Genomic DNA, 18,375 nt, shown 5'->3' on the forward strand with positions numbered 1-18,375 from the left:
GGAGGAATATTTCACTGGGAGGTAAAATGTGAATACACGATATATCATTTGTGGCTAAGGTAAATTAAATGCTGCGAACTTATCCAAACCAACTGCGGAAATGAGGTCAGCACTTCATTTCAACTTCTTCGAGCGTGTTGGATGAAACACATGCTCCAGAGGCTGAGAGTCAAATTCTGATGCCCACTTATTTCCATATTGACAGTCACTGAATGAGATCCTGTCAACACATCCACCAAGTTGAGATTTTACCTCGGTTATGATCGCTGTTTTGATATACACTCCAGGCGTTAACGGTTGCATGAGGAGTAAGGCTGATGTAATGAAACTCGTGTAATTGGCATTTGATCGGCCATTCATCGATGGGTAGGCAGATAAGTGTCCAGGTCGAAAGTCACTTTGGAGTACAAATGAGGTGGCGCTTCGACCTTTGGCACAGGAAGTGCTGAGTATTAAGGATATTTCAAAATAAGGTTGTAATGGAATCCTAACTAGTCTTTGTCTTTGTGCAGGAGCAAAAAGGTAGTTCAGTGTTTTCTACATGGGCCAATTTGCTTTGATTAAGATATGCCGATTAATATGTGTTGATAGCTATTTAATGGGAAATAAGTAGGGACCAACTAATTTTCGAATTCTTAAAACACGGAAATTTTGTATTTTTTTTTGCTGTAACAGGTCACGATTACCCGAGGGAAAAGTGTTGGTATGCTCTCAGTCACTATCAAGTGAATGATGGTATACCTACATACTTTTGCTATTCACACCTAAAATACGAGGATCTGCACATTTAACTGAATCCCAGTAGCATCAACAATCTGTTTGCTGCGCCTTCCATACACCAAAGAAACACGCAGAAACTGTCTCACATAGTGTGTTGATAAATTGCCTTTGCCAATGCTACTAACCGTAAGACGAATTCGCATTATCCGTAGTGCTTTATTGCTGTTGATTACATGGTGAAAAAACGACTTCTTAGTATCCCGCCACTTAGAGGGTCGAAAATATAGTACTATCCATTTTGGTGGCCAGCAATGCGACAGCAATCGTACAATTTGCATCTCCGGACACATCGATCGGCAATATTCCATTCATGTTAGGCAGAAGCCAGTAGCTAGTCAGTTTGGTTGGTGCATAGATTGCTTCTAAAATTTTATGCTGAGTCTTCAGAAGATGACAGCTATCATCATATCACTGTTGCTACTTCAACTCTATAACCTTGCTCATTTCACTTGTCAGTAAAAATAATATTAGTGTGCAAAAGCGTAATTATCCGCAGTCCTGATCTATGCCTGCACTCGATAACGTTGTCACCACTGAAGTGGGTGTAGTGACTGAGCTTGCTGTTAAGCTTGTGGAACCGGAGTTACTGCCTTGTCCTTGTGCAACTGCGATCTCAGCTCTTCCTATAACAAATAGAAGGAGCATACTGGCGTTCCTCATCTCGTGTAGGATATTTGTACATCAACCATCGACTTCTCCCCTATTTATTGTATCTGCACGTGTGGGAGTCAATACATGAGCATTCACTTTGACAAACCACCAGTTTTACGAGCAGCATCTTTACACTCCATTCCGAAATATGAAAAAAGTGATTGACCACCAATCGTATGAGCAACACCTCCACCACCTTTCTATTGCATGCAATTTAACAGGCACTATTAGGTTCCTTTCCATTCGTCTTCCAAGTTTGAAGCGCCCATGTGCGAATCTTTTATGCCATAACCTCGGTCAGGCTTCATTTTAGTGTAATGTATTGAAGGCGACGTGAGAGATTAATGAGTTACGATGCAAATTAACCTATCTTAGCTCCTGCATTGAAAACGCATGGCCACACACTTATTCACATTTCTTCCCATTTCGTGAGACTTGCCATACTGATTAGTCGAAAGAAGGCGTTACAAATGGCGTTGCATTCTGTAAACATTCCGTGCAGCCTGACACATGCTGAAGGCATCTCTGCCACTATACCGCACCATCTGCTACTTTCCTTCCTTAGACAGGGTCACTTAAATCCTTAACGAGTCAAAATATTGCCTGTTTTGTGTAAATAAGGGTTAATGGCACATGTCAAATGAACCCACCTTAGATTTGTAGTAGTACTGACTTACGATTGCTGGCCTGCTAACGTAAAAAGGGATTGAGGAATTCGGGGTGAGAATGGGATTCCAACCAGTCAACATGTTGAAAGCCACATTTATTCATCTAAATTAGGACTGTCAAATAGTGCTTGCAAATACAGCATTCCTTTGGGAGCTGGAATTGAGGAAAATGGAACAGGAGTCCCATCAAACATGGAGTGCTTTTGATGGTAGCACGAGTGATGCGCAAGAGAAGAATGGAAATTGCACTTAATGCAGGCTAAGGTGAAACACGCAGCTCTTGATGACTTGACTGCCTACCAATTTCTTCGCACTCAGTTCGTTTGATCAACTTTACCTTCAAAACGACTTCTTCGTCTGCATATCTGAAATTTTTGTTTTGTTCCAATGGTTCGAATTAAATGACATCAACAGACATGTGATGCGATGTGATGTGATATTTTACACTCACATTTGGCACACGCAGTTGCCTCAAGTTGCCACTTGAGTGAATACCACCTCCTTAATGAATGTGGGTGGGTGCTGCACATAGAGGTGCATGACGTCGTGATGTGAGACCATTTCCACTTTATACAGTCCCTGTTCCCACTTCTAGACACCACAAATTCGCTTAAGTGGAGAACGTTGCCAAACTCGCTTTTTCTAATCTGGATTAGCACGTGATCTGCTCCTCGATCTCTATCATCTGAACTCATCTTCAAATAGCACTTGTGCGACAGGTGTATTAAAGCCTACATTTGAAGCAATATACAGCCCTGTTTGTGTAGACGAGTGTGGCCTGTTTCACAAGTAGTTTCTTGTGTTAATATTTACTTTTGCCGCCTTTCCCCAGGAAGATGCTCAAAAATCACCAACCACTTCTTAACATAATCGCACATCAGCTTTGATTTACTCAAGCCCCACCCAACTGCAACAACAGTTGTTGTATGATGAGAGTCAATGTAACCGTAATGTTTAATGTGGTGGGATCTTAAACGCTCTAAATATATCTGGATTTTGTTGTTATATCATAACTTGTTTTTATGTGTAAGAACAACCTTGAATCGGTAATTTTGTAGTCTGTTAACTCGGTAAACAAAACCACCTCATGTTTACATCCACCTTACCATATCACTATCACCAAACGTTTCACAAATAGAGGAAGGGAACTTGATGCTCTGTCTTGACAAAGGCGAAAAGCAAGCCATTTGATGGGCCTCCAAGCGGGACGGGTTGTTAGAAAGAATAATTATTGGTCATTGAGGTCGCGTATTTAAGAAAGTGGGTACAAAAGTGGATAAAATTGCACTGATAATGGTTGGCCATCAAATAGGCAAAGGTGGTGCAAGTAAATAAGAAATAAACCAAAGTAAAAATTGAGTAAAAAAGCCGTAAATGGTAACCATATGGTACGACTGCCATAATGAAGGATGCCAAGGTAAGATTGATTGGAATGGAAACAACTTCATTCAACTTTTCCTGTGTTCCCCTATCCCGTCATTGACATGACTGCAAGGAAGGGAATAGAATCAGGACCGTAGTGGCACCCTCGCTCGACCTGTAAACAGTTACATGTATTTGGGTGAATTTCAACACTTAATAGGTGAGTAAAGCATTAGCGTTTCAAAAGAGTTTGGAGTGGAGGAATTGTGGAGGTGTGACTTCAAACACTCCGTGAATTTGATCGTAGTATATTTGTTTATAATATAAAAGCGGAGTATAACTTGGTGAGAAGGAAAGTGTAAAACAGAAAACTTGCCTCTGACTAGATTTTTTGATAAAAAAATCATATCTACTTAGGCACATCTCTATCAAACTTCAATAGTACTGCTTGTATTCTATCTCACCGAGTTAATGCAACACCTATTCCTTCCAACGAATCGCCCTACTGCTACAGGACTTTGACAACTACCGCCAAAATTCTATTTGAGGTTAAATTTTGAAACATTAATGAGATGGCGTTGTGAGGAATACATCCAGGACAAAAGGTAGCGTGAGCTTGACCGTGAGTTGCATATTGCAGTTCAGATACCTTGCCCCTTTCCAGGTATTACTTTTAGACTCATCGAGATAAAAATGGATGCGTTAGCTATTACAATGTATTATAAACTGGTGTTTATATGCACTAGCCTAAATCCTGTTGACGTGTGGATTTCAGTGCATCTTCATAAGACTGCCATCTGATTTGTACAGAAAGCACAAATGCTGTTTACTGCGTTAGTTAATTTTTGCTTGCTTAGATTCTGTAAATGTCCTTTTCTCTATTTTTCGATTGTTTAATTTTCTCCAAGAACGCCAAATAAAATGTCAGCACAAGTGCTACAACACAGTTTGTAAAACTATTATTCATTTCAACATTAAATGTGCGGCAGCCATTTGTTGCTTTAGCAACTTCACGTCTAGATGACTTGGGTGATTGCAAATAGCGCAACAAATCGCACCACTGACAATAAAATACAATCCAGCAAATGTTCACTTGCATATCTTTCTGTTGTGTTAAGTCTGTCATGTAAGTTTGGCCTTGGGAAATAAGAAGTGACAAGTTTACAACCTCCGTTTTTGAGGCCTTGAAAGGACTGCACAAGCATACAGCTTTACTTTTAATGGAAGCGTACTTGGTTCTGCCGCAATTTATCAGACTGGAACTGTGGGAATGTAATTCACCCCTTAACTCACTGAAAATTGCGTACAACACTTGTCGCATTAAAATAATGGTACTGGAGTAAAAATGCATTGCTGGATCCAACTTATTTCGTGTATATTGCGCAAATGCGTAAGAAATTTAGGGTGGATGACGGCAATTGTAAGTTAGCACAGCAACAAATCCGAGGTGGACCGCCTTGGAATAAGTCATCTTTCCAAATTTTAACAAATATCATCACATCATGTGTCACTGCAAGAATTAAAAGGCCTTGTCTTAAGAACGAATGTATCATTGGGTGTGGAATAATGTTGGAGTGGTTGCCACACTGTGCAATGCTTCACAGAACATCTTTGCTATAAGGGCACGTTTTCATTTCCCACTTGGCACTCATGTGACAATCGAATGTCTCGAAATGTAGGAAGAGACGAATGAATGTCGTGTCATGCCTTCTCAATGCATCATGTAAATTGGTTTGAAATGCAGTCTAACCCACTGGCCTGTTCATAATTTCGTTGGCAAAAATCCTTACCATTCGCTTTACATCGAGTCTACAGTTAGTTTTAGCACACTGAGATGCTTCTAAATACTTAGCCTCTACCTACAAATTGCCTGTTATTTAGAGATACACCAATAGAGGATATCCAGGAGGTTGAAGGGGCACTATAATTTGGGAATGCTTCGTTCATCTCCGCATCAAAGTTGCGGCCACATTTCCCACCCATTGCAAATTTACCCATTGAATCACTAAGATGATACTCTCTTTTGTACATAATTGATAGCGCTCCCACTTCTTCTTTCTCATTACATTTCTGCCCTTATCTGGTGACATATTTTGCGTCTTTCATTCCAAGTCATTGTTTAAGTGTAGGGCTTAGTAAAGCATTCTTGTGCAACAATGCCTTACATCAGATGCGATAAAATAGGATTTAAGAGATCAGTACAATTTTTTCATTGGCGCTAGGATGGTTTCGTGGGGAAATTTGAACTAATGTGGGTATAATTGCTGCTGTTGGGATCTCAGAAGAGCTGCCTGCGCAGAGTGTTTTGTACATTGAGGTGGGTTTTGACTAGAAGTGCCACTTGAGTCCGCGTCAATCAATTCGACTGAAACCTTGGAAATATGTTTGTCTTCAACCAACGTACATCTCTTGCAACATCTCTTACCGTAGTTAACTTCGACGATGCCGAAATCGGTTAAATGGATCTACAAATTTAATGAGTAAGGGTACAAGTGCGTAGGGAATTTTAAGTTTACATTTTCGTAACATGGGGGTTACTTGTTCGAGGCAGGACGAATGTAACAATGCAGCTTCACTTGTGGTCGTGGGTTATCCGGTGACCGATCATCTGTACTAAGTCTTCCATTTTCTATGGTATATAATATTGCAAATATATGTACGTGGAAGTGTAGGAATTCTTTCGCATATTCCAGCCAGCCTAATTGCAGTTGTAAGAAAGAGTGCGACTGCCGATGACTTACACAGCACAATCGCACGCATTTTTCATTCCTTTTGTCTAATAGTGAATTGCACAAATATACTGTTAGCTGAAATTATTAATGCTTTGGTGCCACTACCTTGATATAAGCTGGAATTTTCATTTGAGCCTTTGAACTGTAAGAGCACCCCTATTGTTGGAAGTGTGATTGATCTGAGCTGCAGAGGCAAGAGAGTTATCTCAACCACTGCAAGGCGTATTCGCCCTGTCCAATGTTGTCTGTCAACTTTCGAAAAACCTTTACTGAATTGCATAAACAAATGCATGTCCATTGTCGAAACAACCTCACTGATCTCTACATTGTTTACAAGAAGTTTGCATAAGTCCTTTAAAGCAAATGCTGTTGCTTTGAAGGACTCGGTAGGATATAATGCATCTGCATCAAAATGTGTTCATTTATTTTAAATCTCATTGAACATTGTCACATCGCAAAGCAAAGTCCGTTTAGCTTGAAATAGACATGCGTTTTTTAAGGCGTCAGGTCTACTGCTTCGAGGTACTAAGTTGGTGATTTGCTAGCAATCATTATAAGCAGGTAGCTAGTCCAAATGCCAGTCTACATTCTACAAACAGACTTGAGAATTGCTTAAAAGCAAGATATAATAAACGATTACAGGAAGGAAATGAGAAGAAACGTGAAGAGGGGAGGGAAATGGGAAAGGGTTTCAAAGGTAATCCCTTTGCTAAGCCTAAATTGAAGAGGTGGGCTAGGCAAAGCTTTCTACTCACTTTTTACTTCGCGGCATCCTTCGGACCTGTGTGCAATACCCTCTCACTCACACGAATCGGCACTAAGTACAATAACTGTATTTGTCGTCAGAGTTTCCTTTGGAATAATTTGTTCCTTAAATGTTCTCTTACAGGTCCTTCTGTAGTTTTTGTTTTTACTGCACAAATCATGATGGTGTGGGGATTTGACTACATCACCAACCGGATACCACCCAATCTCCTTTGGATACAATTCCCAGTTTTCGCTTTATAACAAAGTAGTTGTCAAGTTTTAGCGTAACTGAACGTTTCTAGCCTGGCTCCTTGTTTTGAATTTTAAGATAAATCCTCAAGAAAAATCAACACAATGGCTACGTCAGGATTTGTGGAGGCATACTTCATTCTCACATTAAAACTGTGGGCTAGCTTCTTGCCCATTGGATATTGAGATGTCAAATGACTTAGATGATGAAGGTTAGTCTCCTGGAAGAAATGTTGGCCTTTATTCTATCTCTTCCTCGATGTAACCACCTTTCACCACATCCACATACCATAAATCTCATACGGCCTAATAAGAAAAATATTTAAATAAGCACAAACCGCCTCTACTTGTGCATATCTAGTGAAGGAATATTTCCTCTATAGCATATATAAAGCCATTTCGGTTATTTCACTGCACATTTGTGCCCCAAAAAGGGTTTATTACCTTCTAATAGCTCTGCAAAGACTGCTTTCATAAAAACTGCAGAACAGGCCAATTTACAGCACTTCTGGTTAGCATACTTCCCAGCTTATAGAATTAACACAAACTGTTGAGCAAAAACTCATTCCCGGTGCATACTTTTGCCTTTTACACCTAGACAGAAGGTTTAGAATTTTTGAAACCGTCAAGACGAATCCATTTAAATCTATATGACATGCCTTATTTTTTTGCAAATCTATCGGCTTAGTCTCTTAGTCCATGGAAATACTGCTGCTTGACAACTTTGGTTTGTGTTTTAAGTCCGGTGAAGAGCTGACACCAATTGTGTTGGGAATATTTTGTGCAACAGATCTGCTTGTCAAGTTTGCAAATCATTTCTTTGCACAACGCAAACTAATTCATACTATCCAACATTCCATACTATCCATACTATCCAACTCAGCATTCATCAACCTTGTGCATTTGAAGGAATTTCCTTCCACACATCGCTTTCCTAGTAATCCCTCATTCTTACCTTAATGGTTCTGCAACATCTGCAGCTAAAGAAAGTTTGCCACAGTCATGTTTCAATTATTGTTTAGCTCTTTTTTTCTTTTAATGTTTGGTTTTGACATCTATGGAATGAGGGATAGCTGCTCCTGGACCATAAGACATTAATTGGCACAATAACCTTGACAACACAAGTTGTGTGGTAGAAGGTTCAACAAAGTCGTCTACCTTTATGGTGTAAGGCAAGTGTGAAGCCACCAATTTGCTTATGCAGTTACGACGAAGAAAACGGCCACCGAACTGAAGTTTTAACTTTATGGGTTCTTCTTTTCCAATAGTCGCTACCGGGTGTAGCGCTCGTGTCGTTGAAGTAAGATAAGTAAGAATGATGTGAGGTTTAGTGTTTTAACAACGGTTGGTGTTTTGCATCTGTTGCAGTAAAGCTGACATCATTGTGATTGTCATTTCTGTGATCTATCGTTGACAGCACCCCTTGATGCATAACCTCATCTTTGCAATTTTTAACATCAAATTGGACAGTTTAAATCCCTGCAAATTTGTTCAATTCCATTTTGCATAACATATAAAATGTAAACAAACTAAAAACAATTTCTTAAGTTTTGCATTCGAATCTACCGGAGAAGGAGATTTTGCCTTTATCTTTGCCTACTATTTGATGTAGCTGTAAGTGCACAGTGTCCAATTTCAATTTGCATATGGTTAGTCCTCTGCCATTAAAGGCCAAATTGGTAGAGGTGGGACTGAAACCGAGTGTGTGTTGCTTTTAAATAAATTATCATTCCTCATTACGGTGGATTCCATTGCATCATGTGTGAGCCGCTTCAAGGATTGACACGTCCTGTCTAAGAAACGAAGGCATCATTGGGTGTGGAATAATGGCGGAGTAGCTGCCACAGTGCGCAGGGCTTCGTTGTATATCATAACCATGATTGCTTAATTTCACTTCAGTTGCCAACTTCCGAATATGGCAGAAATTATTGCAAGCAGTTAGTTTGTCTAAGGCTAGTCCGCACTTCACAATCAGACTTGCGGTTTGCTTAACTAAAAAGCCGACGTAAAACATTTGCCTGAGGACAATTTGTACAAGCGTTAGGATGTCAGGAAAATAAGGACAAGTTTTGTGGGTTACTCATGTACTAATCCTAAAAATGTAAAAATTGAGCTAGGCACGGCTTTCCACTTATGTTGGGATTGAAGTTAGTGGAAGTTATTTCACACTGTCGCTGTCTCACTTCACGATGCCCTTCACCTCCGCCTGCGACAACCACTCACTTAAGTTCTGGAGGCTCTATTCACTGGCTTGGAAACCAGATTCATCTGCACGTCAAATGTGGGTCTAAGTTATCGCATCATATCTCATGTCTTAAGCTGTTCTGCCAACCGAATGCCCCTATATTTTGTGTGCAGAACACAAATTACATTTGTGGGTGAAAGAAACTCTATCACTTTAAGAGCCTCTTAATCATCCGCCATTGCATTATTCTTAGTGCAAATCGGTATAAATTCTCAAAAAATTTCAATTTGTCGAGAGCTGCAAGTCAACTTAAATCGGCACCAGTTACAAGATCTACAGTTGGCGTCAGAATGGCCTTTAATAAAATTTATTTATTAAGTTTCCCATTACAAATCTTCGCATAGTTTTCGATTTCACTGTAGGTTTCTTGACAGTGCGAGAATTCGACTGCATCAAAAACAGTTGCAAGGAGTCTGTACTGGAGTTCTCGACTGCATTTAGGCTGCTACGACGCGAACACGATCGGTAGGTGGATGATTAGATGAACAGATGCAGGCGAATGCACAGGCGCAAATTATTGCAACTTGGTTCAAGGAATAGCCAAATCCGCAACGCCACACCCTCCGACGTCCATAACTGTCACTAATGAATTCAACCTTTCATTAACAAACTCCATGATGGCCACCATCCCATATAGTATATTATAGTGTAGTATACTTATTATTATTATTAATTTGCTTATTACATCTTTACTTATTTAATGATTGTCCATCTTTCTTTCCCCTTTCTCTTTCGCGTTATCTTCCTTCAACTAAACATTCCACTCAGCACCATTTTTGCTTTTCAACAAAATGCCCCACTAGATGTCCAGTCAAATGACTCGCTTGTCATTTTACGTCAATACGTAGTTGCAAGTCCACATTTCCCATTTTCATATCGTATAGCAATAGTGTTGTGATAAGTTAAAAGAGGACAATTCGTGGTTTTGTTTACCCAATTAACAGATTGTAGATAAACTGATTCAAGGTTGTATTCACAGGTAAAAGTACGTTATGTTGTCAAGTCAAAAATGACCTGCAGTTAGGGCAATTAAAATCGTGATTTTTTTGGGCTCTACTCTTACAGCAGCTGCTGCTGCAGATGGTTGCGGCTTGAGTTCATGTTGATGGAGCAGGGCGATTTAAAATGATAAGCGAATCTTTGTTTAAAGGAGGTTGGTAATTTTTGCCCATTTTCCTAGTGGACGGGGGGAATGGCAAATACTGTGACAAGAAACCTCTTAGGTACCCCCATAACCATTCGGCATTTCGTATCCTTACTTCGAATCTCATCCCATTCTATAGTCATGTATCGCAATGAATGCATCATTTTCGTGAGCTGAGTTGGACAGCAGCCCTTAATTTGTGTATCTTATCCTCCAATTTTTAACCATAATTTTATTAAATTTACAGGAATGTGTGCAACCTTCTGTGATTTACACTTAAATCAACCATAAGGTTCCTCTAACTCTCTGATTCCCAACATAATCAGACTAGTGGAATGCACATTTCACTTCAAGTTTCCGCATGATATACCACGCCAATTCCAGTGTTTGTGAAGAATCCTCCTTCCATATCTTCTACTTATATATGACATGGAAGTCGATCAAGCGTTTATCAACCTCAAGGTGGCAAAACAACATCAATTTGTTCGAACTTGGAGAAGAGCATTATCTATTTGTTCCCTTTGTGTACAATTGGATAGCAGTCTAAATCTAACACCATGTGAAACGAAACAGTTTCTTAGGTACTACATCAAATTTCCACGTCTTGCATGTGACTTTGTCTTTTCAAGTATATCTGTGGGTAGAAACTCACAAAGAATGCGGAGCCATATGGTATTAGGTAATTATTAGTAGTAATAGTAGTTCGATTGATAAAGTTGATGTTAGTTGAGCTGCCATTTTGCAAAGACCTTAAAGTAGTTCATTTCGCATCATACAAATGAGTTAAAAATGCGTCGTCAATGCTGCCCTGCACTTCATCCACATTCAGTCACTTGAATCGCCTTTAAGTCGAGTCTCAAAGTAATGTGTTCGGAAGTAGTGATTGTGCCCAGTAAGATAGCATTTGTCAATAGGAACATAGTGAATCATAAATTGATGATGGTAGTACCTCTGAAGGAGACGTCATTATATTCCTTTACGATTTGTGAGTACTTTCTTGCTATAAAGCTAGTCGTTCAAATTTGCCTAAATATAAGTGAAGGGGCACAATTATTCAGGTCACTGGCATGACTGCATATCAGGTATATGGTTGCTTGGGAAATTCCTTGAAACATGAATTTCGTAATCATTTACATAGACATAACTCTATCAATACTTAGTTACAGTTAAAATGCTCTTGGTCTAACCAGATGCAAACCAAAATGGGAAATGAGGACCATCATCTACCCTTAGAAGTAGGCGATATGTAAGGCTGCAAAATGGATTTACGGTGGAGATGAACACAAAACTCAAGCAAACATATTCAGTAAATCTAAAATCTGTACATCTGATAAAACAAAACCAAAAGAAACAAAACACGCAAGGTTTCAAGCAATCCAATTCATGCTAAAACTGTAAAGATGTAGATGTGGAGTAAGGAATGTTGTTTTCTAAGATTAGAAAAAGTGGCACCCACACAGTGATATTGACAGTAAAGTGAAGAAAATTTTAACTCCGCATAAAGATTTTAGCCAAAAGAGTTTCTTTCGCTAATATCTACTGTTGCTGCATTTTTAATGAAGCTAAATGCTAAGCATCAGCAATCACTGAAACATTAAGTCGCTCTGCTTCATTCACCCCACTACATCGACTTGAATTCAAACCTGATACAAATATTAATTCATTTTGGCGTGCAAAAATTTTTAAAAGTCTCCTTTTCTCCCCTTCCCAGTTGCTAAATTTGCTTTGATGAAACCAAATGTACCAGCAGAACTAATGCTACAACACGGTTTCTGTAGGCAAAAATCAAAATCACATTGAAATTGCGTCCCCTTTTCTTGCTATTGCAACACCACCTCTAAATGTCTTGGATGATGTTGGATTCATCTTTTCCAATTAACAGTTAAACACTGGTTTGCTGGTGGTGACTTAAGCGGTCAACTAAGGTGTTTGATATAGCATTTCTAATAGCACAAAAATTGGCAGCAATTAATTGGACTGCAGTTGCAGAAATCGCTATTCACCCTAACTCACATCCCTCGCCCACAGCAATTGTCGAATTGAACCCTTTTACTGGCATTAAACTGCACCTCTGGTTTTAGATATTTTAATGAATATTTTGCACATGCATGAGGAATTTTAGTCCTGCATGCATTCTTCATATTGCCATCTCGTAGGTGTATTAAGGTTTAGTATCAAGTGGAGATTTAGCGGTGTTTGTTGGAGTCCGTGTAGCTGTTGTTGATATTGCTGGCCGGTATAATGTGTTGCATTAGTGACTGCTAGATAGAATGCGAGACATCCAAATCTATTTATAAGAAAGATACATCTGATTAGAGGAGAAATTTTGGCAAGAGTTTAGTAGCTGGCAGGTTTTCCTTTCCATGCCTTCTTTCTCACTGACGCCTAGTTTACTCTAAAATCATAAAAAAAAACTAAATCGTCATCGAATTCACGGAGTGTTTGATGCGACACATCCACTCTCCTCCAATTTCAGCCTCCATCGAAATGCTGAAGCTTTACATGCCAATTAACTGTCAAATTCCCCCTAAATGCATGTGATTGTCTACAGATTGACTAAATTGAACCCTATTGCATCCTGAAATTGATAACGCTAGGCGCAATTACGTTACCACATTTCAAATGTGCAAGTTGCTAGTCATAATTAAGCACCACAGCAAATCTAAGGTGTGCTATTTTTGAATACGCTACCATGGTCTTATAAATAAAAGCCACTGCAACACGTTGCGACCACCTGCGTGGATCTTTCAGGATAAAAATGATCCTGTCCAAGGGTTAGATGTGCTAGTAGATATGGGCGATTGTGGTACCAGTTTGTATTGTGTGCAAGGATGCCCTTTGTGCTTTCGCCATGAGGCCCTCCATTCAGTCCACTTTTTGCAGTCATGTAAACGAGGGGCTCCGGGAAAGCAGGAGAAGTTGAATGCAGTTGTTTCCATGCCTTGCGCACACAGTGCATCAGCTGAAACCGCAGTTAGTGGAGATGGGTTGCTGCTTCGATATTCAAAGATTAAAATGTCCATTAGTTTATCAAATGCCTAACATTTGAGCAAAGAATGAAGTCACTTGTTATCATCCAGTGGGGAACCATAGGTTATGAAATTGTTCAACTTAGGCTTCTTTGTTTCAAATTCTTGAATACTGCATCTGCTGCTCTAAACATCGTAAATTTGCGGGTTAGGGATGGGTTATCTACAAATGGACATTTTGCTAGCCTGCCAACTCGAGGTGTTGATCTTCAATGACCAACTTTTTAAAAGCCAAATCTACAAACGCCGAGTTCTGCGCTTCTACTAGACTGGATAGTTTGAAGATTTGGACGGAGGCTAGTGGAAGTTGTTATTTTCTGCGCCTTCGCTTGCTACCTTATCGTAAACGGAGATGGGAAGCTTCAGTAGGAGTAAGGCTGAACATTACAGATGCCAATGGGAGACTTAAAATCGGTGTTGAAACAGGATTTTCAATCACGAGGTTCACATTCATGGTTCGAGATTACAAAACGCCTTGATAGGTCGCAAGGTCATCCAAAATCAGGTTATTCCGAGGTCGACGCACTCCCATTTCTGCATTGTGCACGAGTAATACAAAACTGCGTAGAATTGTAATGAAAGTATTCTGCAAACAATAATGAAACACAAGAAGGCTTTTTAGATATCATTTGCGCTATCCAGTGTAGGCGAGAAAGGATGCACCACAAGCACTACCACAATCGCATCAAACCATTCACGCACAAGCACGAGTGGACAGGAGGGTGACAATGACATCATCGCTACTGGGGAATACCTTTCCTCCTCATCCAGGCTTCTAGTCACCACCTCTAATTTGGCCCATCTTTTGCCTTCTTTCCGCATTCCTATCATTGGCGTCCTCTTTCTTCTTCTTTGGCGTTTTATTTTCTGTCCCTCTGAACTTTGTTCCTTTTTTATGCTATTCATCTGTCACCTTCATACATTTCTTTTCTAAGTTCTGTTTTTTACCTCACTCTTTTCATTGAATAAATGAGTGCATTTTACAACTTGATACACCTTGATAGCTTGCCATGCGGCATTGAGATATTAATCCATATATTGTGGTTCATGACATGGCGCTCTGATTTTACCATTCCGACCTGTACGACTGTCAGTTCGAGGTGATATTCTGGTGTGGTTCTGTTGACACACAGTTCCTCAGATGATCCATTTGTTAAAGTTAGAATCCGTTTGCACACGTGCGATTTGTTCAAGCCTGCGTTCAAAGAGAAAAATGTAAAGTAAAACTTCAAGCTTTATCAGCTCTTTCTGTCTCTGTAATGAGCAGGAAATCAGGCCGAGTGCCACATCATTGTACTGTCGAGGGGTGTTTTTTATGAATTTTAAAATGAAGAAATGTAAATTTAATAAGATTCGTTGACATCAAGCTACAGCTGTATGTCATAAGTGATTAATCTTATATTTCATGTAAAATAATCCACTTTGGTTCAATAACCTCACCGTCTGGACTTGTTACACCAATCTCACTAAGTTGATCTCATTATGCTTCTAATGGACAGAGAAACGATTCTTTAGATGGGTAATTTATAATCATTTTAAATTGACATGTTTTAAACATATTTGCAATAAAGGTTTGATTGACAAAATATTCTATTTGTCATGGTCTACGAATAATCTCGTATCTTTTTCTTGGAAAAGCGTTGTTTGAAGATATGTTTAATAGGGTGATTACGCCAGTGATCAGAAACTGGATGCGTAGATAAAACAAGGTGAGATATATGCTTGTTTGCAGATATAAATACTACATGAAAAGCCTTGTTGCATTTGGTTATTGTTTTCAATTCCTTTTTAGCCCAATTTTGCGTAGTTTGATATTCCTGCAATGCAAAATCTTTTAAATAATGCAGTAAATGAAAAGCGGTGAGTGTGAATGATTTGGATGTTAAATGTGACCGACTAACTCTTTATCAATGCTTTTTGGAGTGGCAAAACATGGGTGTGACGCTCATAATCGAAAGTCTCTTACCACCATCACTCAAGACATGCTGTCTCAACTGCTATGCCCAGTCTTTCCTTGATTGGTACTTCCCATCTCCTTATTTCATGAAGTAGTATGCGAAGACGCAGAACACAGCAAATTTACTCTGACTCGATGCAAAGCTCCGAACTGATCACTCTAAAAATGCAAATTTGACAATTAACGGTTAAGTGTCACGGATCAACCCCTAGAGTTGACTTGCTGCCAGAATGCACAATTGTGGATACCCCATCAGTAACCCTAGACTTTGCAATGTTCAGCAACAGCGGCAGATGCGATATTCTAAAAAGTGGAATGAACAAGTTTAACCGGAACAATTCATCAAGCACCAGCACCACACTTGATGGAAAAAGGTGGTTTCATTTTTGCTTCAATAGTAAGCATGTGATAAACAAATGATTGTTTCCTTATTTCTGCATCAAACTCAGCACTATGAGTGTGTCTAGAGGACTCGACTGGAGCTGCGTTTGCAGGTAGACAAGTGATTGACTTATGAAAGGCGATCATGCTGAAAGTGAGAAGATAACTTATAGGTAAATCACATTATGCGGTCGAATTTTTAGTGTTCCCTGTACTTTCTAATTGCATTGAGAAGGCAAACCACCTCCACTAATGACAATTTCAGCTGGTGCATTGAGCATGCACGGCAACAGCTTCATTCACCTTCACTCACATTAGTCGATCTTCTTCAAAAATAATAGGGTCACAGTGCAGCTTTGCGAACACTTAGAACTAATTTGACTTTTTTTGAGTCCCCAAAGATTCACACCAGTGGTATTCTTTTGGATGAGGATGGTGGCGTAATTCAAAGCAACTCACCTCGAACGTGTTGTAGCACTGACTTACAACTTCTGTCTCGCACATTTGGAATGTGGTGAAGTACTTGCCTCAGAAATGTGGAATTTGGGATAGAAATAGGGTCTAATTTAGTCGGCCTGTCGAAAACCACATATATTTGGGTGAATTTCAACAAATATTTGCGTACTCTAGCTCCCCGATGAAAGCCAGAATGGAGGAGAGTTGGATATGGGTCACATCAAGCAGTGATTGCTTTCAATGGTGGCATAGTTTTTATAATTTAAGAGCTGGCAAGAAGATGGTGAGTAGGAAAGCATGCGCAGAGGAACGGGCACCATAGTTAACCTCTACGTAGACATGTCTCTAATAAGACTAATGTCTCATCTCTTGCATTTAATTTCATAATGACAAATACATTGCACTTGACTGTCCGTCAAAATCTGCTACTAGTACACGGACACTTTCAACCTCCTTTGATGTGTAGTTTTTGTAACATCAATGAGATAACAGTGTGAGGCATGCATTCAAGACAAAAGGTGGCATTAACTTAGCTGTGGTCTGTGTATTGCAGCTCAAAGGCCTTCCCTCTTTTCCATATACCAATTTTTAGAATTTTTAAAGCAAAGATGTATAGCTTCACTGTAACAATGTGTTATGAACAGGTGTTTGTGTGGGTTGGCTTGAATATTGTCAGTGTGAGAATTTCACTGCATCACCCTACGGATTCCATCTAACCTCGTTCAGCCAACAAATGTTCGCTGGTGTAAAGTAGCATTGGTTAGTTTTGGCACACTTGAACTTTTACAAATCTTCTTTTTTTCCATTTTCCATGGATGCTTTAACACGACTTGTGTGGACATAAATAATTTCTAATCACATGTGCGGCCCCATTTCTTGCCTATGCAACTCTAAATGTTAAATGACCTAAATGTTGCTCAGCTTTTATAAATAAAATGTTGGGTTCTTCCTTCCCTATCAGCAGTTCCACTCTGATCTTTAGCCCATAGCAATAATTTTGACATTGTTTATTCAGGTCGCTGTTCAAATGAAGAGCTCGATAAAGCAATGCAAATGGCGTGATTAGTTGCACCGTTAACAATGAAAGTGAAATCCTACAAGTGAACAAAAACTATCCTTCTGCGTTAAATGGTCTTATGAAAATGAGTTGTCGTGGATGTAGCTTGTGTGTTGAGGCCTTGACAGAGCAACCGACACCATCCAAAACAGTACAACTGGATGCGCTACTTTGGTTTGTGAAAAGGTAATTCTTCTCAACACACAAACATTCCTTGCAAAAAAATTTCACGGTACACAAATCCGGTGATGCAGAATCCATAGGGTACTTCTAGGTTTTTATTTTAAATAGATATTAGCATAGCATACTTTGTTTGAGGTAAGGTGGATGTGACTACAAATCATTACAATTGATGACATCTGTGACAGGTCTATGAGGAACGGAGCAATATGTCAACATATTTGAATGAGGGATACTAAAGTTACAATGGGCCAGGATGACTACGAATGCCCTCTACGATACCCTTTTCTGATACACAGTGTAAACAACTTCAAACTAGCATCTCTGTAAACGACAGTTACTGGTCTGCGTGCTAATTCAACGCAAGCTTTGGTGTCGGGGCTACAAACAGCTGTAAATATTGCATTGCGGAACCCTTAATCAGATTCAACCATTTACGACAGGAACACAATCGCAAGTCGTATAGACAACGACGTAGATAAAGGCGTATGCGAAAACAATTGCATCTTATTGCTAGAAACTGCCAAATCCACAACACTGCACCTTCCGGAATTTAAAACGGGTGCAAAGGAACCCTCCTTTTCATCAGCAATCTTTGGGATAGTTGTGTTCTCCTGCCATTTGCGTTTAGGCTTACTTTTATTTATTTTATGCACTAGTACATCTTTAGTTTGTTTCTATCATCTTCATGTCCTTAATAAACAGCCATCACCTGTTTATTTTTTCCCTCTGGTGTT

At 39.5% G+C, this 18,375-nt stretch overlaps 1 protein-coding gene across 1 annotated transcript; it reads left to right on the forward strand. All coding sequences in view use genetic code 11, as the record gives it.

Moving 5' to 3' along the window:
* Positions 1-7,888: 7,888 nt before the first annotated feature.
* Positions 7,889-10,869, forward strand: EGR_06964 (hypothetical protein; the record flags this gene model as incomplete). Its single annotated transcript, XM_024496213.1, has 4 exons — positions 7,889-8,126; positions 8,860-8,951; positions 9,754-9,796; positions 10,826-10,869. The coding sequence occupies 4 exons, from the start codon at positions 7,889-7,891 to the stop codon at positions 10,867-10,869; spliced, it is 417 nt and encodes a 138-aa protein (XP_024349416.1).
* Between the last annotated feature and the right edge of the window lie 7,506 nt (positions 10,870-18,375).

Source organism: Echinococcus granulosus (genome assembly GCF_000524195.1).
Source record: "Echinococcus granulosus chromosome Unknown EG_S00066, whole genome shotgun sequence".
NCBI lineage: Eukaryota > Metazoa > Platyhelminthes > Cestoda > Cyclophyllidea > Taeniidae > Echinococcus > Echinococcus granulosus.